This window comes from Lampetra fluviatilis, chromosome 12 (genome assembly GCF_964198595.1).
Source record: "Lampetra fluviatilis chromosome 12, kcLamFluv1.1, whole genome shotgun sequence".
NCBI classification, from domain to species: domain Eukaryota; kingdom Metazoa; phylum Chordata; class Hyperoartia; order Petromyzontiformes; family Petromyzontidae; genus Lampetra; species Lampetra fluviatilis.
Genome location: NC_136286.1, coordinates 2,520,058 through 2,544,263, shown reverse-complemented (window position 1 = coordinate 2,544,263; position 24,206 = coordinate 2,520,058). Strand labels below are relative to the sequence as shown.

The 24,206-nt window shown below is 47.8% G+C and overlaps 1 protein-coding gene across 1 annotated transcript; it reads right to left on the bottom strand.

The window, feature by feature from the left end:
• Nucleotides 1-27: 27 nt before the first annotated feature.
• On the bottom strand, nucleotides 28-23,988 carry POLR2B (RNA polymerase II subunit B). The gene is made up of 25 exons (XM_078861350.1): nucleotides 23,806-23,988; nucleotides 22,778-22,856; nucleotides 21,482-21,632; nucleotides 20,112-20,224; nucleotides 19,269-19,488; nucleotides 18,652-18,810; nucleotides 18,112-18,276; nucleotides 17,288-17,484; nucleotides 16,828-16,947; nucleotides 16,465-16,651; nucleotides 15,687-15,830; nucleotides 14,639-14,778; nucleotides 13,228-13,339; nucleotides 12,384-12,538; nucleotides 11,297-11,495; nucleotides 10,757-10,925; nucleotides 9,392-9,488; nucleotides 6,572-6,666; nucleotides 5,002-5,252; nucleotides 4,536-4,625; nucleotides 4,310-4,417; nucleotides 4,009-4,122; nucleotides 3,427-3,587; nucleotides 2,855-3,050; nucleotides 28-1,523 (listed from the first exon to the last, which is right to left on the bottom strand). The coding sequence occupies exons 1-25, from the start codon at nucleotides 23,822-23,824 to the stop codon at nucleotides 1,434-1,436; spliced, it is 3,531 nt and encodes a 1,176-aa protein (XP_078717476.1). The 5' UTR covers nucleotides 23,825-23,988; the 3' UTR covers nucleotides 28-1,433.
• Nucleotides 23,989-24,206: the final 218 nt, after the last annotated feature.

Here is a 24,206-nt window from a genome sequence, read left to right as displayed (position 1 = left end):
AGTTTATTTGAAATATGACAAAGCGGGTTCTTTTTTTTGTTTTTATTTAAAAGCCTCGGCGACTGACAATCTCTGCAGCCACGCTTCCGCAACATCACAGAACACGGCTCACGCCGCCACTCCTCGCGGCAACAGATCTAACTAATCTCCACATATAAAAAGAAAAATATCCCGTTGTACGTGTGCGTGCCGCTTTTAACACACCTCACACAAATCTACATTTTTCAAGCTGTGTGTACGAACGTGGTATAGATGGAAAGTTCGTCGTCTGTCAATGTGCAAGAAAACATTTTCACCCTTCCTTACCGAGTCGTTGACATGAAACAGAAAAAAACGCTTGTAGACTACAAACAAAAATAAAAACTTGGAACGCGAATGTGCTTATCTGCACTACATAATCAAATGTTTCACTGCTGCTTGAGAAGACCGTCAGTCTAGCAACAGGCGTCCCCGAGCAACAGGTGTCCCCTAGCAACAGGCGTCTCCCCTAGCAACAGGCGTCTCCCCTAGCAACAGGCGTCCCCTAGCAACAGGCGTCCCCTAACAACAGGCGTCCCCTAGCAACAGGCGTCCCCTAGTAACGGCTGGCTCTGCAGAAGTCATCGGAGAGCATCTGGTAGCCAGGTGACCAAATGAGATACAAATGACAATGAGAGGAATCCGTGAATGAGAGATTTTAACCTCAAACACTTACACATTCTGCTTATGTGAAGTGAAGTTTAACAGGTGTCATTTTAAAAGTGACTATGTACATTGCAAAATAAAATTTTCCGCTACTGTTCGCCAGTAGGCAGCACATGAAAATGGGAAATCGAGTGCGTAAATGAGGAAAGAATGAGACAAGAGGATTGAGAGTGAATGAATGAGATAAATTAGTAACTGAATGAGGGAGGAATGAGTAAATTAATGAAGCGTGAGTGACAGAATAAGGAAATAAATGTATGCGAGAACAAGTGAGCACATGAGGGATACATCAGTGATTGAAAGGATTGCCAGGATTCTGTAAAGGGAGGAATTCATTGGTGAGAATGAATGCGTCGCATGACCGGGAGATAAATTATTAAATGTAGGAATGATGGAATGAATGTAGGACGGACTGCCCTGTAGTATCAAAGTATGTTCCCTTTTGAGGCTGGTAGGCTGTTAGCACAGCTGGTTTGCGTCACAACAAATAAATCATGTTATGCAATGGAAGGCTAGAATAATACTTGCCAATAAAATAAATGCATCAAGGAATATGTTCATGTTGATCCCAGTTTACTTGGTCCTTTTTTTTTAGAATATGTGCTGGTCCTCATATTTAGAGTTTTGGCAGAGGCAAGAGTCTTCCGGAAAGTTTGAGTCACTGGGGATGTTTGTGATTGTCTGGCGGGTTGGGAGGGCAGCGACGACAGTCGGCAGTATTTTTTCTGGCCCCAGGAAGGTTCCAGATTTTATGTGATCATCATCCGTGGAGCGATGCTCATGGACATGAGCTCCTGGAAAAGCAACTTGCAGGCGTATGGCAAACGCACCAGCGAGATCTGTGCAAGAACGACAATAAAACGGTTACGGACACACGGAGCAATTTAAATAAATGTCAAGTAAAATTGATAAAGTTGGCTCCCTGCTGAAAATGAGAAATGCAGCGGCACTCATCAACATTGTGGGCGCCCACCCCCGGAGCCAGTGGTGGGAATTCCGCATTCTTACGGCAATTACATGACCATAACACAATCGACTATCAACCACCTTCCAGCCATGATGATTACAACATCACCACCGAGAGTGAGAGGTGAAGAGGGGTTTTTGATTTGCATACGAAGGAAAATTCTACGTGAAAACAAAACTGTTAACAATGCCCAGGGCGAGACATGTTCCAGCAGAGGATGTCCGAGCTAATTTTAGTCCCCTGTGACGGACTGGCCTCCACATCCTGTTGCATTATCATTTGCCTTCGTCTGCCCCCTACCCTCCACTTTGTTAAGGGGCATCAGTTCTTAAAAAAAAGACTTTGGATTTTGTACTAACATTGAATTTTGTAATTTATGGTTATATTTGCGTATGTGAATGGCACACACGTAAGTAAATTATAAATTCCAGCAGCATTGTGCAAAGTTGAAGCTGTGTGCTCTCAACTGCAAGGTTCAATTACTCAAGAAATATATACAATTTACTTGCCACCTAGGGATATAAACAATTCACTATTGTATGATCATCACGATTCAGGGTCAGATTTTAGTAACAAACCAATTCTGCAGATGTGGTTGAAGTTTATTCTCCAAATTAAATATGATTAACTACAGTGGTACATGCAAAAAAACTTATTTGTGCCAAAAATAATTCATGCCTATGGATGCACAATGATCGTACGAAATACTGTGCCTAATATCGAAGTAAACATTTGAGACCATTGATACCATGGCTACTTACATAGTCCATGTTGTACGACTCAAACAGCCAGGGCACATATTCTAGAATGCATTGCTCCTATATTTGTGCTTTGTTAAATGCCAGTAGACCTTTATGGGTGTCGTAAATCATTAAATATTGTGCCACTGTGGAGTAAGTGATGTTAGAGAACCACGGGAGCAAAGAAAACTTTGAAACGCATGCCAAAGGAGGCCAGGCCGACACAATGACTCGGAATGAGTACAAACCCTGACCTTAATCAATAACCTGCACACCTTCAGCAGAGGGATAGGAAACTACACGAATTCTCTCGACTGAAGTCCTTTCTACGTAGCTAGTAGCTCCTGAACATATTGCCATGCACAACAACAGAATCGACCAAGCGTTTAACTCTTACATCCCTCGTGTAAATGCGCATGCAGTCGGAAAACAGAAGGGGTGGAATCGAGGGAGGTGGGGTTACCTGAGTTTTGTTGCGGCAGCCGCGGCACTCGTAGGTGTGCGTGCGCGTGTTGGCGATGGCCATGAGGCCGCACAGGTTGCACACGTGCACCTGGTAGGGGTCGGACACCTCGAACAGCCGCTCACGCAGGAACTGCGCGGCGCCGTGCGCGATTTGACAATCGCGCTCCATCTCGCCGAAACGCAGCCCACCGTCGCTGTGCACGGGGGGAAAAAACGACGGCGAGTCAAACGTCGAGGTGGAAAACGAGCGGCGTGGGGCGGTGCATTATTTCCAATGTTCCACCGCTGGCCCTGAATTAGTGGTGGAAAATCCGCATTCATATTTGTAGGTGAAAGTCCATCTATACTACAACCACTCTCAATAAAAAATATAAGGCACTTATTTCAAAGATGCTGGAAGGTTGGAAGGGGGGTTTAAAAGTTGATCTCTCAACCAGAATTTGGATTCACAACTTGCAACCACTACAGCGCCTTTTTGTAGGAGGCGTTAAATAGAGGAGTTCGAGTTTCTGCAAAGCCGACTCGCGACGAGTGGAACACCCCCCACACTCCTATAATCCGTGGTCTCACCGCGAACGCCCCTCCATGGGCTGCCGGTTGAGGATCTGCACGGGCCCACGGGCGCGCGAGTGGATCTTGTCGTCCACCATGTGCTTGAGGCGCTGGTAGTACGTGGGTCCCATGAAGATCTGCGACGTCATCTTGCGGCCCGTGAAGCCATTGTACAGCACCTGCGTGTAAACCAGATTGGTGACGAGGCATCCACAACTTGCGCCGTGGATAATCCCGCCAGTTATTCAATCCATGAGTGATTAACCCAACTCTAGGGATAACCCATCCTGTGGCTAATTCAGTGGATGATGAACACAATTTGTGAATAGTCTACCCTTTGGCAAACTCAAAAGGGTAACTAACAACTCGTGTTGAACCTGGCCATCCCATGGCTAGCCCAAACCCACGAGTAACCAACCGAGCCAGTGACTTTCCCGGTCTGCAGCGAAATCAACATGCGACTTAACCCACCCAGTTTCATCCAGTAACGAAACGCAGCCCATGACTTGACCCAGCAAGTGACAAACCCCAGGGGTAACCCAGTCAGTGACCAACCCAGCCCATCGCCATCGCAATGCAGTTGCTAGGGCCAGCGCGCACCTCGTTTCCACGCAGGTGGTAGCCGTACTCGTGCAGTAGGTTGGAGATCTTCTGCACGTTGACCGTGTCGTTGAACGGTGTGGCATCGCCGATCTCGCCTTTGTTCGCCGACACCTACGACCGCACAAGTGGGAGGCGTTGAAAAAAGAGAGGATGAACAGAGGGATGTGGAAACCCGCGCACGTACAAACACACACACATACGTGAAGATGGAAGAGGGCGACTCCAGGAAAGAGAGAGAGTGTAACACCATCCGCCCGCTCCCCGTCACCCACTAGGATGAGATGGGCGATGCACGCACCTTGCCCTGGAGGCACTCGATCAAGTGACCGACTGTCATTCGAGACGGGATGGCGTGCGGGTTGATGATGATATCCGGCGAGAGGCCTTCGCACGTGTACGGCATGTCCTGCAATACAAATACGGGTAGGGATGAAGCTCCCTCGTTGCTGCAAAAAATCCACTGATCATTGCCTGTTGCGCTTCACTCCAATGCGGTTGTGTGGTCTCTGTGTTGGAGAGGTCACCTCCTGCCGGTACTGAATGCCGCATGTGCCCTTCTGTCCGTGCCGACTGGCGAACTTGTCTCCAATCTGTGGGATCCGCACTGACCGCACCTGTACAAAGGAGCGGGAAGATTTTCAAGAAGAGCAACAATGATAAGAGGATGGTTTTAATCCAGCACACTCATTTGAGATGTCGTGCTGCAAATTCTAACATAGATAGCCCTTTTTATGGGCTCCTACCTGGTTATAAATAGTTCATGTTCAGTACCTGGATGAAGCTAGTGAATCTCTACACTCCTACATACTGCTATCATCTAACCTACATAGTTTTCATGGATCGCATGACAAAGCCTGCTCAATCTGCGAATCTGGATCGCTGGATTAGTGGGCACATCTCATCAAGTCCACCAACGACACCCCAGGGGCCCCAAGTCACGGGGGGTTTTTGGCCTTCCCCCAACCTCCCCCTTGGCCGTCGTCGGCTCACCCGAATCTTGCAGAACTTGTATCCCTCCTGGTTGATGGTGACCATGACCTGGTCGACAATGCCGGTTTCGCTGGTGCGCAAGAAGGTGGAGCAGTCGCGCTTGGTGAATCGCTTGGTCTGACCCTCCAGCTCGTCCTCATTGTCCGGCAGTGTCACCGTCTTGCCGATGATCACGTCGTCGCCCGACACGCGGATGCCGGGCGAGATGAGGCCATCGTCGTCCAGCTTCTCGTAGATGGCGTGCCGCATGCCTGAGCATCACGCACAAGGGGGCACAGGCGGTACACAACAGGGCAACGTATGACAACACGTCCGGTCACAATAGCGATTGTTCTAAAAGAGACTGTGTGCCAGTAATAGATTCAGACGTATTTTTTTTTGCTGGTAAGGCTCCACTGAGCTAAGCAGCTCTTTTACAAGGATGACCCACAGCCCAAGACTGTCGGCAGTGGGGGCAGTTACAGGACATCACAGGGAGGGAATGTGCGACTAACAAAAGCAACGACATGATTTACACGAAAACACCAAAGTAGAAATGTGTAACACTCACCGTTCACAACGAATGAACAACAAATATGAGCACTGTTCTAAAGCAAGCGGTTGGCATGGGCCCTAGAGCAAGGAATAAAATGGGGTCCTCTATCCAACTTCTACCCCTCTTCATCAGGCCCGTAAGGAGCCAGCCCACCCCAGTGTAGTTTCACCACCTGCACTGCCCACAGCTGTATGAGCAAGGAGACACTTTGGGCCACATTCACATCGTACTGCGACCAGACAATACGTATCACCTTGGTCATTTGCCCATTGTTGTGACACGAGCACATTTATCCAAAGACATATTTCAACATTTTCAAGAGGTCAATTGGACCTTTTTACGGTGAAATTTTTAAATACAATATCTTCTGGGTAAGAGCATCTGATTTGACATAAAGGGGGAGGGGGGTGTTAGAAAGTGGGGTTTTGTAACCTAGAAAAATTTTGTAAGATGGAAAAAATTATTACAATAAGGTTGAGAATTAGAGAAAGATCCAAGGGAAGTAGCAGTGATGGAGGCCGGGGAAGAGGACTTAAGAGACAGCAGAGGCTATTCAGGTTAGAAAAGAAGGAGTTAAATCCATCTGCAAAAGTTTAAAAACAATAAATACAATCAAATAAAAAAAGTAAAAAAATTATGAAGCAGAGGAAGTAATTACTATGAGTGCTGCCGAAATGAATCCAGTACACAAGTCAACATGAGGACGCATGAGAAACAAAAATCACATTCAAATTGGATATAAAAAAAAAAATCAACGTAAAATTTAAAATGAATCACCTCCGGATGGGTTGGCTTGGCACCAAGTTGAATTCACGGATTTTTTTTCTCAGAGGAAATTGAGGTCAGGGCACACACCTTGCCTGTGGTTGTTCATTACTCTTTCAGAGAAAGGCGGCGAATTAAATTAATACTTGAGTGTGCCTAAGATGCTTTTGATTAACTCTATGTTTATTTAAAGAGAAATTACCACCGCTGTCAAGAGCGCCATCTCGAGGGAATGGTCACCATCCGAGGGCTCGCCGTCGGTGGCCTTACCCTGACAGGTGTCTCGAGTTGGCCTCTCAAACACCTCCTCCATGTCAAATCCTTTCTTCGACTCCTGTTCTTTGTACGAGCGGTAGAACACGGACCTAGGAAAGGGTCAGAAACTGTAAGCAGACGCCGACCCGCTGTTGAGCAAGGCCGTTTCAACCGTTGATAGGGATAGTGTTTGTGTGGCCAATATAAACATTTTGCAAATGCTGATTTCAACGTTTTTTAGAGAAGTATTTGGTGGAAAATAATTTCTACGTGATAAGCCACTTCGTTGAGCTATCATTTGTGGCCAGGTCGCTTCTGATATAGTTATATAGCTCAGTGGGCCTTACCTGGTAAAATAAAACAGTTTAATTTTAGTTTCCAGCGCTTGCCATTAATACAAATACACACACACGCAAAGATGTTCCACACAGACATCCACTATTGGGACATGTGCTGCGAGTAAAAACCTAATAAGGCTGGAATGGGACGCAAATTGGTGGTTGTGCAGCCAGCAACAGGCCTGGTCATCTTCGTCTCCCGAGTGCTGACGATTACATAACATGCCGAGTAACAAGAATACCCCGATTTACACCCTTCCGTTTAACGTACTTCAAAAACAACTTATTCAACTTATTTGATACCCAATCCCGTTTTACGCACTGTGGTACCTAGCTCCCCCGACTACAGTAGTCTGTTTCACGTGTACACGTACTCTATTAATATTTTTTCCCCAACATACCATTCTTATGGCGACTATTTTATACAAATTTGAACAATTTTATGATCCATCCCATCTCGTGGCTTCGCTTTAAGTACTGTATTGCCTATGTATTCACGAACTTGCTAACTGAGAATCGAATTTGGAACTCTACACCACTGCATCGAGAAAGTGATGAGATGAAGTGATGAGAGAGAATATGATGCGAGAAAGTGACGAGATGTGTCTATGTAGGAGCAGTAACGACATCACAACGATCATCGTCATCATCGTTACTGCACCCTTCTACTGCGTAGAATCATAATTTAATACTTTAATATGATTTTTATTTACTTTGTTTATTATAACCAATTATATATTTTTTTATGCATGTAATAGTTTATTTACGTGTTTATTTAAGGTAATTCATTAAAAGATCCACGAAATGTGATATTCACAGGCATCTCCGGAACGTATCCCTCGCAAATAAGGAGGGAAAACCGTCCTTTAGCTTGATGTTCTGGTTTTCAGGGACTCATCCTGGGCGTAAACCCAGGCATGCCTGTTCTCATTTAAGGCCGAGTTGACCCAGGGGAGAACCAAAACTGGTTCAGAGATGACACGCCATTAATAGCTGTGACCAGGAATTGAACTTCGGTCACACGGTTTGGAGCACAATGCTAGCTGCAGCATGGACAAACAAGAATACTAACCCCACACACCCATGCCATTCTCCACCATACTTAGCTAATTGTGGGGTGGGAGATGAACACAATGCAGCATTTATAATGGAGAGAGGGAGATTTCAAATTATGCCCAAGATAAATGGAAATCTTTACAATCACTTCCTTGTTAACTTCATCACTCACTGCAAAAAACAAGTTCAACAATTCTATTCATCTTTGGCCATGTCCATCAGGCTGTGTGTGTACGGACCAAAACACAGGCTACCGAATATGTTCCTGTGCTCTATGAAAAGTCTTGGGGGAATCGTAAGTGTTATTTTGACCATTTATTTTTAACTTGTTCCTGCATTAATGAGCCAAGTGCACAAGAAGTGTATTCCGGGACAGGGTTAGGCCGACATCCACCGACACAGCAAGCGGCGACGGTGCTTTCCATGCGACCCACTCTCTCTTGTTCCCACGCTCGACCAGGAACGCAGAGAATACCCACCCACAAAAAAGTATTTACAGCAGCGGGCCAATGAAATCAGATCCAATCAATCAAGCTCAGCGCAGGCAGCCGCAGCGCGGTTCACAGTTCACGGAGAACGCAATCTTGTGCGAAAATTGACAGCGAGCCCCTCTTCTTGAGGCTCCGACCTTGTGATGGCTCCACTCGCGCACCACCACCCCCCGCCGTGACCCCCCCCCCCCGACCTCCAACGCAGGGCCCCCCACTTGACTCGATTGAAGTTTGTCCCCACGGGGGTCGTGGAGACCTCCGTGCTCAAGGCTTCTACACCATTGTTTACCCTTCCCGTTGCGCAACCGTGGGTGGATAAGCGCTATGCACAAACGGAAGAGTGGGATTCAAAAGAAGCAATGTCTCCAAACTGCTTTGTAGATCGTGTAGCAGGTTATTGTGTCGCGCTGAATGGACTCCACAGTGTTGGTGGAGCGTACTTCATGCCTTTAACATGCCACCACAGTAGTAATTATTTACCAGGCCTGACACTGCTGGTGAGGCTCTTAAAAAGAGTTGAAACCAGTCCAGTTTGCCTGTTTACATGCACGCTGCTGGAAAACAGACCCTGAAAGTCCCAGAGGCAGATGGACTAAAATGTTATTTTCTTCTCATGTGGAGAGAAGACTTATCCGTTTGTTTTCTCCCCATCCACAACAGCACACAAATAACACTCCCTTCGAGTGACGTATCCTGCCCAAGCCCCTTCACTTTTCTTAATAACCGTCGAAAACGACGCGGCCTCATAGGCAATGCATTAAAAACTGTGAGGTGTGGGTCTTTATTTACAGAGGGAAGTAGGGGCATTGTCATTTTGGCAGTGAAGGCACAGCAAAACGTTTCCAGATGAGCAGCACAACGCACAGCAAGGTAAACGTATGTAACCACCGCAATAGGCGGTGTGCGGTCACCGCAACCAGGGCACAGACAATGACGACACCAAATCTCACCTAAAGAAACCCCGGTCGACGGCTGATCTGTTCATGATAACGGAATCCTCTTGGTTGTATCCCGTGTAGGAGGCAATGGCGACGATGGAATTAATTCCTGCAGCAAAAGATGAAAGCGTTAGCAGGAGTGGCGATCATGTGCCTGTATGCTAACGACTGCAGTCTGAAGGAAGACACGAACCAAAAACACCAACAACTCTCATCTGTAGATATGTACCGAGGCAGTGTGCTCGAAAGTTTCTGACATTCGTTTGAAGCCTCGCTAATATAATGTAAAACCCAAGTTACAACACTGCAGTGTCTCTGTGATGTTAACTATAATCTAAACTATGCAGCAACATCCATTGTTACTGTACTTCTATGCTACCAGGCTTATGCTACCTAACGTCACCAACCAGAACTGAGCAGTGTAAAGTATGGTATGGATAAATAACCCCGCAGAGGTCCATAATCAGCAGTGGAATGAAAAACTACTTAATGCACAACAGCAACATCTGTCGTGCACCATACTATGATTTTAAAGTTTCTTCTCATTACCAAAATTTCAAACTTAACATTGACAACCCAAACCACACAGCCCATGTGCTTATTTGCGAGAGCAATGTTTTTTTTTGGTAAGCATCTTCCTTTAAGCCAGCTATGAGATACACAGCAGGTACCTACCCTCTTCCATCAAAGAGTAGGCAAAATGTTTCTCAGGGCGTTCCCTCTGTGGCGGTGTGATCACCGGACATGGGGGGGGGGGGGGGCGCGCACAGGTCGCCTCTTCCGCACCGCGCGCACAGAAAATACACTTCTTCCAACATAGCCATGCAGCCCAGAGTTACAGCGTGTGGGCAAGGGGACACAGGAAAGGCTGGGAAGCCGAGAGGAAGTCGGGGCACCAAAGTCAGGATTAGGTAAGCCTACCACATGTCTGGATTTTGCTTGGACAGCCACGCGTTTAGAAAGACTGTCCCCGCGTCCTGAAGGATTTGCAACAACAACAAAAAATAGCGATTTTGTGCCAGCTCCAATCTTTCTCGACTCATGACAAAGGCAAAGAGCAGGGTTAACTTAAGTAGTCGGCACGGTTGTGAAAGGAGTAAATGGGATCTATGAGCAGTGGGCAGGGACAACGTCCAGGCTAACGTCCAGGCCACACTGTGTGGACAGCGCAATAGACTGTGATTTGAGTGGGCAGGGCTGACAGAGAGCGGGGGGGGGGGGGTGCTGCTAGCTCACCATGTGTTGAGCCTTTCAAACATTTGATTACTTTCAGATTAAGAACCTTACAATTGTGGCCAGGGGATCGGTGAGGGAGGTGGCAGATCCTGTGGGGGGGTTGGGGAGGTCCAGAAAGGGGGTTGTGGCAGGGGAGGTTACCCGCAGGCAGCTCCCTGAATCGTAGGTACTCCATGGAGCGCGTGGTGACGAGCGGCTTCTGCGGGTAGTAGAGCACGTGCGCCAGCGTGTCCATTCGCACGTGGAAGTTGGTGATGTACACGCCCATCGCCTGCTTGCCCATGGCCGACTGGTACGTGTTTCGGGGAGACTGATGGGTGACACACGATGCACGGTGAACCCTGAGCGCATGCACTCCTATACAGCAGCATGCACACAGCAGGGTCAGATCTTCAAACTGTTGCTCTTTGAGGATTTTGTAATGACCCATCAAGTTATAGCTCACCAAGAGATACAGATTGTATATTGAATGTGGATGTTCCTGAATATACCTTATGTAGTTTCAAGCGAAATGTATTTCTCTAAATGTTAGATTTGGTTGTGAGAATTCTTCTCCAACTTACCGATGATGTTATTAGCATGTTTAAAACTCCTCTAGCCTCGACAATTTCAGCCTTGTGGCTCCGTCGGGCGGTGCAGGGTCCTCGAACAGAAACGTGCCCAATGGCGTGGCCTCCTCACCTGGTTGTGGTCGGGGAATGGGATGATGGAGGCGCACACGCCCAGGATCATGGAGGGGTGGATCTCGCAGTGCGTGTACGTGGAGCAGTAGGCCACGCCTTTCTCCTGCAGGTCATCGGGGGTCATGGCGAGCATGACGGTCTCCTCCTCCAGCGTGTCGATGTACTCCACCACACCGCTCGCCACCAGGTCCTGCCACCTGGACGGCGCGAGCTGCATTGTTAATGCGTGGAGTGGAATACGATGTGCTTTCTTTGAAAGCTTTGCATAACTCGGGGCTTTTCAACTCGTGGCCAATGGGCCAAAGGCTCTTTTTGAGTGGCCTGCTGAGTGAGATAGCACACCAAGACAAGGAGATAGACTGATGAGATGAAGAGATAAACTAAAGATAGAGATGAAAGCATTATAGGGAAGAGATTAAGGTTCTCGAGATGAGAATAAAACAAGAGAAAATGAGAGCCATGAAAACACGAGGTACAGATTAGTGGTCACATGTACAGACGCTACAAAGTCACTGTGCCAAGTGATGTCAAAGCATCACATGGCCTGCCAGCACACGCTAGTTTTATTTTGTGACCCGCTTGAATACAATAAATGAAGAAACTGGACCGAAACGATGAGGCCACACCCTGCTCATGTTACTCACAAAGATGAAACTGGTTCAAATGTCCCTGGATTAAACACATGCTCCTGGAAAACTTTCGTCCAGAGGGCTGATGTTTATAATACAGTTTAGCATGTTTATTATACAGCTTGAATATGTTTTGGGTGGACCAGTGGCGGAGTGGAGAGACAAAGGCAAGTGGTGCTGGCCACACCACCCCCTCATGCGCCAAACTGGCGTTCATTAGGTGAGAGCCGCTAACATCACTTGCGTCAACATTCCCATTTAAGGATACCTGGGGGATCTTTGTTTATGTGTTTTTTGATACATATGCATTTGGAGTATTTGGCTGCTATAAATGCCCACATGGTAATGCACTTCATTGAGCTATCATACGCGGGCAGGTCGCTTCTGAAAAAGAGCTAGAAAGCTCAGTGGGCATTACCTGGGAAAATAAAATAATAGTAATCCTAATATACGCACGTGTAGTTGTTGTACTCGCGGTCCTTCAGTTGATCAATGTGCCTCTTCTTGAGCAGCAACTTCTGCTTCTCGACAATGAGCAGCGGTCGGCAGATCCGCCCAGCGTCCGTGTAGATGCGGATCTCTCGCTCGCGGATGTCACGCACCATGGACACCTACAAAGACAAAGATCACCCGTAGAGCGTTTAATAGACTGTTGGGGCAAGTGCTGCTAGCGAGCACCTATGGAAGGGCCAACACTACAACCGGCCGCCTTTGTCTCCTCGGTGCTGATGTTTATACACCGAGTTGACCTAAGAGAGGCCCAGGACTAGTCATGAGCTGGAATCGAACTCGGGTCACCGGGTTCATCGTGCAGTTCACCAACCACTACCGCTCTACACCACCTACAGTACATACACACGTGTATGTATACACGAGTACACGCACATAGATGTACACACGCACGCGGCACATATATACACACACACTCAAGAGATGGAATTTTGTTAAATTAAGTGCAGAACCAAATTCAATGCTGTGGCTTTTTTTATGCACTCATTAGCAATTGCGCTGATACCATCAATTCGCCACACTTGAGAATGCAGTTTAACCACAGGCTGCCTGCAATTGAATCAAGAATCTCTGCAGTGCCAGCTCAGCGCTCTGACCTCTGAGCCACTTGGCCACAAAATGTAATTTTCACTAATGCAATATTAATCTTTAATCTGGACGAGGCGGCATTTTGATATTCAGCACTTTGCAGAGGTTACCGCAAAAAGGGTGCTCGATGCATGCACGCTGTGTTGATGGCAAAAACGGCACGGTGTGACGGAGCAAGAGGGTTAGGAGTTACGAGGCTGACCTCAGACACGATGATGTCCATCTGACGTCTCAGCTTCCTCAGGGTGTTCATCAACTGCTCGGGGTCCTTGTGAATTCCCACCCAACAGCCGTTCACAAAGATCTTCGTGGCACTGAGAGGCACGGGGCACGAAATCAGCGACAACGGACAGGAAACAGCCACATACCTTCAAAGTATATTTGCACATGCACATCCGTTTTTTGTCAATCCACTGCTGGATGAAGGCCTCCTCACACCTGTGCAGGTCAGAGGTTATTTGACCATTATTCACCAAGCTGGTCAGTACAGGTTAAAGACTTTGATATGGGGGCATTGAATTACAGTATTAGAATATATCTTGCTGAATTTCGTTCTACTGAGCAGAACATAGCGCCACTGCAACCTATAATAAGCCGTTTTATGCATGGCGGTCCACCCCTGATCCAAGCACTATCCAGGCTCAACCATGCTTAGCTGCTTAGATCTGACAAGATGGGGTGCATTCTGGGTGACTTGCTCAAAGGCCCAAGTCACACACTTAAAAGTATGACTGCTATTGTATATCACAGTAAGCGTTCACATTTCTGAGCATTTACCAGCTGTACCGTAGTATTTTTATTGGAAGGTTTAGACCAGGGGGGCCGTACAAGGCCCGCGAAATCATTTGGTCTGGCCCTGGCCAAGGCAACTGCAGGCGGGACTCGAAATTCAATAAATCTAGGAGCAAACCTGGAAAAGCAGTTGCGAGTAGCAACATCATCAATACCAGCTAACATCACACACCTCGCCAAAGAGAAGTAGTTCCAGCCATCACATTAGGGGGTGAGTTAATTAAATGTTTGACCAAATATATGAGGCTAATTTTTAAGTTGATAATTTTGTATGGCCCCAGAATTATGTTATACATATCCAAATGGCCCTTGGCAGAAAAAAGGTTCCCTACCCCTGGTTTAGACCGTAACAGTTTAATTATTATCAACTTCATTGGCCTCTGCTGCCCCCACTAGGTACGAATGCAACATGACAGCTCAATCCATAATGAGGCTTTGTTCAAAATGGTAAATATATGTACGCACACTGGCGAGTGAGTGGGTGATAAGACAGGTGAGTGATAGAGTGGGTAAGCTGGTGAGTAGATAGGTAAACAGGTGGATGAGCGAGTTAGGGAGCCTGTGAGTGGTTGAGCGGATAAGCCGATGCATGAGTAGGCGAGTGCGTGGGTAAAGCGAACAAGTGATAAGGCAAGTGGGCGGGCGAGTGGGTAGGTGAACTAGCAGGTTAGCGAGTCGGCGATAATGCAGGTGAGCGAGTGGGTGGGCGAAAGGTGGTTGGAGCTGGTGAGCCTGTGAGTGGTTCTGCCAATAAGTGGATGCTTGATTAGGTGGGAGCGGGTGAAAGAGCAGACGCGCCAACGCGTGACGAGTGTGCGTACTCGGCGATGGCGGCGGGGGAAATCTCCTCCAGGTTCTCCATGCTCCATTCCTCCAAGAACTCGAGGATGGGCGAGGGCTGCGAGCCCACCGAGATGTACGCCATGAGTGCCAGGTTCTTCACCAGCCCCACGGCGTGGCCCTGACAAAGACGAAAAACACAGCTCTCACATCAGCGCCAAACTCCGGTCGTCTCATCCCCCCCCTCTTTCCGAGCCGATCGTAAACAATATCCGACCCACAATGTTATCCTAAATGTTCTTTCGTTGTCATGTTATGAAACAAAGAACCATGTGGATCTCTCTCGTCGAACAGCCTATGGATGCAGACATCACAGAACTACTGGTGAGTGATTTCTGATCCATACAGGAGGGGTAACACTTTCCCATCCGCCCTACTCTAGGAGACACCAATGTTCGTCACATGACAGTAAAACCGTTATTTTTAATTAAAAAAGCTGGAATTTATCCCCAATGAAGTTGTTGTACGGTCAATGATGCCGGGACTGAGACTGCCAACTCGCCACACTTGAGAACCCATTTTAATCACAAGCAACTGCCTTGCATTCGAACCCAGGACCTCAGCAGTACAATATTCTGATTCTAATATTACTATTGGCACACCACAACGTCACACAATCACAACATGCTTCCAATAAACACATAAGAAATCTCTAAAACAAAACGGAAGCGTCGATAGTGGGTTTTCAATCTTACTTGAATCTTGAAAAAGAACCTGCATGATGCAAACAAAATTCAAAGCAAACCTGCGCACGCATTGCATTTTTATCGGTGTGTGTGTGTCCATCTGAGCATCGCACACAACAACGAGCGGATAATTGGGCGGCCCCTACCACAGCAAAAGGTGGCAGTGGGAAGCATGGGTGGTGCGCATTTGCAGTCACCTTAGTCAGTCAACATATAATACCTGGGGGTCTGTCCTGCGACGTCCTCAAAGAGCATCTGGGCCAGGCACGAGCGCAGTGGTGGCATCACTGTCACTTAGCGGTGAACAGCGGCTGTTGTTATTGTTGTGCAAGTTTGTGCTTACCTCTGGGGTCTCAGCGGGGCACACCATGCCCCACAGTGTGTTGTGCAGCTGACGAGGCTTGGCGAGTTTCCCATCACGGCCGATGGGGGAGTTCAGCCGCCGCAGATGGGACAGGGTGGATGCGAACGTCAAGCGGTTCAACACCTGTCAATCACCAGAACGTTTTAGTCTCACAGCTCTGCTGTTTCAAAATGCATTGTCCAAACTAATTGTTGACATTTCTTTAGTACATTTTCTCTGTGCTATGAACCTAGATTTGATTCCCGGACACAGCTAACAACAATGATGTGATATATTTGAAGCGGTCCTCTCCAAGGATGACTCAATCCCACTTACCAGTGATGATGTGTGGTCTAAACAGCCCCCATTACCTCCAAGGTGTATAGAAGACCTTGATTCAGAACTGGATTAACTAAATGATTAAATAAAATGATTTCGGTGGTTTGAACCAACACGTCTTTCTCTTGTTAATCATATTACTCGTTTATCAACAAATACATCATGCAAACTTACCTTTGGAGGGTTTGCATTTTGACCTGTGTTGTATGTTGAATTTTTTTTGCACCGAACGTAGACGACCCTTCTAATTGGAGGTGCGGATTGAGTTTTACAAATACAATGACGAGGATGGTGACAACAAACATAGCGATGAAGATGATCATGATGCCGATAACGTTGCTGGCAATGGACAACGATGATCAAGGTGGTTATTACAAAAACAACGGATGGGTTGACACTAAACATGATAATGATAACGAGGAAGATGGTGGTGCTTTACCTGAGACACGCCGGCGCGAGCCTGGTGGGCCTTCTTCTGGTCACCCCAGTTGCCGGTGGCGAGCGAGTACTTGAGTCCGTCGGTCACAATGCGCGTCTTGATTGCCAGCTCCAAGTTGAAGTCCTTTCCCCGGTCGATGAACTTCTGTGCGTACATGCGCACCTCCTTCAGCAAGTTTTTAAACATCCTGCAACAAAAACGAGCCGCAGTAATTATGCGTTATTTTGAAATTTAAGGAGACAGAATGACAACAGCGATGCCCTTTAAAAAAATAAAATCAGTCATCTGATCGATGATGGTGACCATGGTGACAATGGCGATCATGGCGAGGTTGATGACGGCGATGACGAGGATGATACGTACCCGCGGAACAGGAACGCCAACAGGGGCCCAGCCAGGTCCAGCCTCTTGTTGCCATAGTGATCTCGATCATCCACCTCCCGGCGACCCAGCGCGGCGAGTAGCAGCCTGTGGACCATGTACCTAGATGCACGCACAGGTGCCAACATAGCGTGGGGGCAGCACACATTAACACCCAGATTTTGAACATTTAAATACAAACAAGCCACGCTCAATTTTTTTAAGCTGGCAGCTGGGATCAGGTTTAAGTAAATTGAATTCATTATAGCATCCATCAAGCGAGCAAAGGGTAGTGTTTTTCCTACGATGCAATGCACACAAAATAAGATTTTCATCGGCTGGGGAGAATGCCAAATCAAGAGAAGAGGAGCTCGAGTCAGCGCAAAAGGCACAAAGCAACGAAGCGTTGTCGGATTTTTTTGGTCCGTTGCATCTACACATCGCCTGGTGGGCAAACGCTCACCCGAGGAAGTACGCCTTCTTGGTTTCGCAGAAGTCGCTGACACCCACGTGGGGCAACACCTCCTTCTGCAGGATCTCCTTGGCGTACTTGATTCGCTTCTCCTTGGTGACGCCGGGCTTCGCACCACGAGAGCCGATGAAGTTGAGCGCCACATTCTGCTCCTGGATGACGAAGGCTTCGTCCAGAGACGGTTTCACCTGCACATGGGAGCGATTAAGATAAGATGTAACCGAAAGACTTAATGCTTCCAATCTTGTACGTAATATTTACCAAGGCTGCTATGTGTGTCTTTGGATGTGCAGAATGAGTTTGAAGCATTATTAATGAGAGAAAGTGTTTTAGAAACATGGTTGGTTCTCGTACAGAGTATTTGTGACTGCTTTAAAGTTGCAATGAAATGTGTTGACGTGACATTAAGCCAACTCTCCTATGCTCGAAGCTAATGTGGAAGGTACAACAGCTGCACCTTAGAAAATAGACTGCTCTTTTCTTGCAGTTACAAACGTAGGCTGCTGTTTGTCCAACATGCGTTCATGCTTAATGAAAAGAGAGAAAAAAGGGCTTTTAACATACGTTGCAGTACTCCGTCAGTGTCCTCGTTACATCTCTGTGACATCACTGCAGAACTCTTTAATACGCCACTGTTGTGATGCCGCAGCAGCTTGTCCGACTGATTTTACATCCTTTTTTTGTTGTTGCTTTTTCCTTGAGGATGTTTTAACATATCCGCCACAAATGCCACTTTGTAAACCACACTGACCAATGGGGCTACCACCATCGCCATCGGTGAGTAGCTCGGGGGGGGGGGGGGGGCGAAACTGTACCATTTCCATCATCTCGGGGTCGTCAAAGTCGTAGATGATGTGCTCGAGGATGTCGCGGTCGGACACGAAGCCCAGCGCGCGAAACACGATGATGATCGGCACCTCCTGGCGGATGTACGGCAACGTGGCCACGATGCGCTGCCCAATCGCGCTCTTCCGCACACCCTGCACGGACGGACGCCACAACGGCCCAGCGTATCATCAACAAACGAACGAGTGCTTAGCAGAGTCTATGATAAGCAACTGGAAGAAAAACATGGATGGAAAACAAAACAAGACAAACTGGCAATTACAACGACTGTCCTCGTTCGCCTGAGGTCAGGAGTTGGAAACGAAATAAACAAAGAGATGAGAGACCTGGAAACATGCTACAGAGTAGTGGGTCACACGTACGGGCGTGTGGACGTAACGATGCTGCGTGATGTCATAACGCCTGTATACACGTGGCAAATGCCGTTGCGTGTCCTCGCCATCAAATTCTGCCACCAGTGCTGCTGAGCAAGTTGCATGCATTTGTACCACGAACAAACCCGCACTAACCTGTCCTCCCCTGGCGAGCATGCTGACCCAGATGGTGCTGGTGGGCCGGGACGAGTTTTCCAGACACGAGCGGCACTCCGCCGTGTACGCGTACTTGGAGTCCTTCTTGGCGAACACGTACACCGTGTTGGTGGCCATCTTCTCCTGTGCGATCAGCACCTGGGTACAACAATTCAAAAAAATGTCAGGGCAGTCTTTAGACGGTGGTGATTTTTTTTTGGCGAACAACAACCATGACCAGAAAAAGAAAACGTGCGCAAACACGTCTGCCTTGGTTTAGTGAATCGGCACGCACTCGTTTATTCTTGCGGGTCCATGTATATTGCCTATCCTGTACTGTTATTCCACATTGTATTTAGTTTGCAGTCACTTCCTTACCGAGTGATGGTTCCCATGAGATAATCTCATACACTGATTTGTTCTAGCGCCTCGAGACGTACGACAAAGGAGGCACAGATTTATCAATAAATCATGGCAACGATGAGGAGTCATAGGTTCGCCTATAATATTTGTTTAAAGTTTTGTTTTTATCGTATCGCACCCTCCATCCCCCTCCCCCCAAGAGGTTTAGTCTGCTACTGCCTTCACAGCCAGGTCGACATTGTCCAGCTGCACACCTTCTCGGAGCCGTTGATGATGAAGTACCCTCCGGGGTCGAGGGGGCACTCATTGAGCTCGCAGAGATCTCTGTCGGTGAGGCCGCTCAGCAGGCAGTATGTGGAGCGCAGCATGATGGGGATCTTGCCGATGAATGTTTTCTGGTGCTGCGTCTCGATGGGGTCATCCCCTTCCCGGATCACCGTCTTCGTGATGTCCACGTACAACGGGGCCGAGTAACTGCGCGGAAAGTCGGTTCATCGTCAACGTGAGCTGCGTGGTGACTGTTATGCTATGGTAATTCATAAAAACAATGTTATACCGAGTACACAAGCCATGTCATGAGATGGAGTGTTCCTTGTAATATCTCGCTGAGCAGCGTGACCCTTCGTGTTCAGAGTACGGGCTAAAGGAGTTGGATAAGAAAGCTATCTCTGAGATCCCTTCAAGTGAACTCTGTTCAACATAGTAGTAGGGGGGCTGCACTTTGCCACACACCTTGTTACAAAGAGTAATTTTAGAAGCATGACGAGCTGATAATCTTTAAGTTGTCAAGAGCCATAAACAAGTTAAATAAGTATAGAACCAAATGTAATTCATTGGAATTTTTGCACAGTGACTGCTGACTGGGCTGAGACCATCAACTCCCCGCACTTGAGAACCCGGTATAATCAGTCGTTTTCCTTGATCAGAACCCACCATTATCAGCGGTGCCATCTCAATGCCGCCATTCAATGTGAATTCAAGCTTCACCTTGCAACTATTATTCGGTATACAAGATGGTGTTTTGTTCCGTGCATAGTAATGCCGACCAATGAGGTGTTTTCAGTCCCCGATATGTGCTATTGTTTTACGGAGCTTACGTGAGGTTGCGGAGCCTGGCCTCGTTGGGCATCATGGGTGATGGCGCTCCGTCTCTCTCCCAATGTGTGGGCTTCGACAGGTAGATCTGCTCGAACTTGAGCATGTACCGCGGCTGAAGGAGAATGCGACCACGTTACCATTCACCATTGGCAATTACCACGCAACCCTTTGTGCGTGCATGCAAAACAACGGCATCGATATCAATACAACAGACGTTTAACTGCTACTGCTTGCCACTAAGTGGCAGGGATGTTACCGCAGTACTTAGTCCATGTGGAGTGACATCGCGGGATGTCACTGTGCAGTGCCGGCCCTAGAGAGGTACGGCGTGCGGTGTATCGACATCGCGGATCCCACTATGGTCTAAATGTAGTACCGGCTCTAGAGATGCTCGGTCAGCACTGATTGATAGCGCTGGATGGCATCACGCTTGGCGTGCAGTGCCAGCCCTACAGGATAGGGTGTGGGAGTGCTGGCCGCAGGAATGGGGTTACTAAAGGCCATGGCACTCTGGTTGATCGGATATGACACGTGACCAGTTAAGTCTACAAAGGGGCTAGGGGTGGTCCAGATCCTGCTCGAGGATACTGGAAGGTGGTCGTGGCCAAGAGCGGAGCCAGCCACGCCGCAGAGGATATAAGCCAGGTCCCCCAGAGGGACCGTTGTTGTTGTTCATCCTGAAGAAACCTTCGTCTACGTCTACGTTCTACCGAGTCTCCAACACGTGGACCTGGACCAGAGCTGTGGTCCGGTCCGTAGTAGCAGTTACGTTATAATTAGTGTGGTTAGCCTGGTGGTCACCACCATAGGTTGTTATTCTGTAAAGGGGCAGTTACCCCGTGTGTTGGTGTTAAATAAATGTGTTGCCTCCAAGTGTACGTCTGCGACTCAGTTGAACTCACTACACATGCCAAGTGCATTTTGAAGCCACTTTGTGGAGTACACACACATACTACACACACAGCACCATAAGATATAAAGGCAATGACTCCCTGTATTGCCGCACTACACACAGATACCTCCAAAAAATTACTCGCGTGCACGCACTGCCATGATATTTATGACTTAATCAAGATAAGACTTCTGACCAGCACAGATAATGAGACCACATCACTTCAAAACTCCAATCCCTTTAACTGCCTCCCAAATCGAATGCCAGACCAATTCAAGATCGCACTCATCATCGCAAAGATCCTTCACGGACTCAACCCTGCATACATCTCTCTTTTTCAACAATCGGGGCTTTCAATTAAAGTCCCCAGTCTGCTCTTCGGTCATTGGATAGTCACTTATTCTCCTCTGGGCCGTTGGGGTGGATAATGGGGGGATAAATAAGAACTGAGGTGAGATTAGAGCAGGGTCCACGTACCGGAACCTCTACCACCCCGGTGGCGTGCTGAGCCTCAGCCTGCAGGTCGATTGGCGGGGCGTCCTCCACGATCCGCTGCACCGACATCTGGATGAATTCATCGAAGGAGTCCAGCTGCTGCCGCACCAGCCCCTTCTCATCAAAGTACGAGCTGGGGATCAGCAGGCGAGAAGGTGAGGTGTGGGAGGTGAGGAACCTCCAACGAGTTTATCATCGTTGCTTGCTACAACACTGCTAAACTGCGATATGCAAAGGGATGAATTTACAGAACTGACTGGGAAGTAATGAGGAATTGAACTTTTTAGGTATGCAATGATTAATGCATTAATTAAAACAAAGGTTCATGCTTTAATACAAATAGAGTGTGTAAATTTCGATTATAGATGCCAATGTTATCTTCAGGCTAACAGAAAGACTGAACAAGCAACATGACAGAAAAATGCAAATGAGATTAAAAAGTAAATGATTCTCCAATCCGAATTTTGGGCCGGGGGACAACTCATGAATGACCAAAATATTAAAACTGACCATCACTCGGATGTTTTCTGTAATCGATCCACATTTTAATTTAAAAGCAATGTGCCAAACATCTTAATGCATGGTGCTGTTGAAAGTCTGAGCGACTCAATGAGCCATCTATTATTATATTGATTTAATGTTCTAAGAGGGATTCTGGTCCTCACCCACCACTGTTCCTGCTGTGTGCACACTCCGCTCAGTCCTCCCACCCCTACCCAAACAAGGCCAACCCTGTGTCCAGAGGAAGGTCGCGGCCTAAACAGAAAGAGGCGTAGCCTAAAGAAGAAGGGGCAGGGCCTAAAAAGGAAAGGCGCAGAGCTTGAAGAATACGATGGCCTAATCAAGAAGTGATGGGGCCGAAAGAGTAAGTGAGTCGGGCATAGAGAAAGGATGCATGGCCTGAGGGTAAGCTTCCCTGTTTATTTAAACCCTTTCCCGTTCCGAGATGTCTACAAGTCACAGGGTGTCCCATTCACCGCTGAATCTCGGAACGTGCAAGTGGTTGGCATTAATTTGATTTAGAGAGGCATAGCACCCTGTCTTTAAAGACATTGTACTCACCGCAGAGAACTGTTGCGACACTGATAGCTGACGGCCAAACTGTGCCACACGCCCTCCCACATGGTTTTTTACTTCCGATTCCATTCCAATGACGTACACGTCATCGGAATGGGAAAGGGTTAAGGTAATTAAAGCTTAGAATCAAATACATGGAGCAGACGGCTGCAGACCTTTAGTGCCGCAGATGGGACCACAGGCCAAACTGGCTCACTTTACCTGATGACGATCCAGCATGCCTCTTGCCACAAGTCCGGTGTGATCTCATTCTCGTCGTCATCTTCGTCGTACTGCACATCTGTTTAAGGGTTGCAGTGTATGGACGTGCATTTATAGACTGCATTGATATAGACTGCATAAGGATGTACAGCGTACTCTTTGGTTCTTTCGGTAAAGTCACGAAAGCTTGAACTCAAGATTGATGTACAGCGTGTTTGTCAATCTACTTGCTGGATAAGGGGTTGAGGTCTCCCCATGCCATGCAGTTCGTGGGGGTTATATGACCACACTTCACCATGCTGGTTAGTGCGGGTTGAAGGCAGAGGGGAGCCTATAATTTGGATCGCAGTCAGATTAATTCTCTGCAATTTAATTGTTCGTCGACGCGGATATGAAACTCAACCGCAAGCTATTTTACATGAGGATCCTCACTGCCAAAACGTAGCAATGTAGTAGCCTATAACACCTGCTATGCATTTAATTTCAAGAACACAATCAAGGCTTGAGAGGTGCAAAGCCACGATTAACAATAATACGCATCACATCATCATCGCCTGTGGCAGTCAGTCGCACAAATCGCTACGGTATTTTATAACACACACACACCAGCAGACGACGGAGACGTGGGGGTAGAGGGAGCGGTGGCTCAGTGGTTAGCACACGGCTGTATGAACCCGACAACCAGTTCGATTCCCGGCCAAGGTGATAAGCATCAGTGGGCGCGCGATATCAGAATCGTCATGGCACGGGCCGGGGGCATCATCCAGCAGTGGAGTGACAAAAGCGCTGCGTAGTACCTCATCATTCAGACATTAAGTGCGACCAGCTTACACATCACTTTAATTTGTACTTTGTAACAATACCAACACTTTAAGTAACATTGTAATGACAGCCAACAACACGTAGTATTACAGTAGAGTACAATGAGTTGTGGAGTTGCCTCTAGTTAAGCGTCAGCAGCCGGGTTTGCCGCTTACAGGCCTCGACTCTTTTTAAGGCGTTAAAAGCCAACAAAATCGTCAACTCACCCTCGTCGGGGTCGTACATATTGGCGTAGTAGCGTGCCCTACGCGTGCGAGGATAACGTCGCGCTTAATTGGAGCGCGATCTGTGCCAGGATGTCGGTGGATTCTTTTATCACAAATTTTACTTCGTTACAACAACGGCGCCTTCCAGCTCCGGCGCCGTGCAGCGGCCGACGACGAGCGGCCACGTTTATATAGACAGCCACCACCGGAAGTTGTTGCGTGACGTCACCAGGGCGGTCGGGGGCGCGTGAGGGGAGGGGGGGGTCCACGCGGCATTTAGAATTGGCGGCGAATTAATTCGGCCATATTGAGTGTGGTGGTGGGGGGGGGGGTTCATTGGTAACTTTGGCCCACGGTGGCAGCGTCCGCTGTTGATGACGTTGTGACCAGCTCACCCCCCG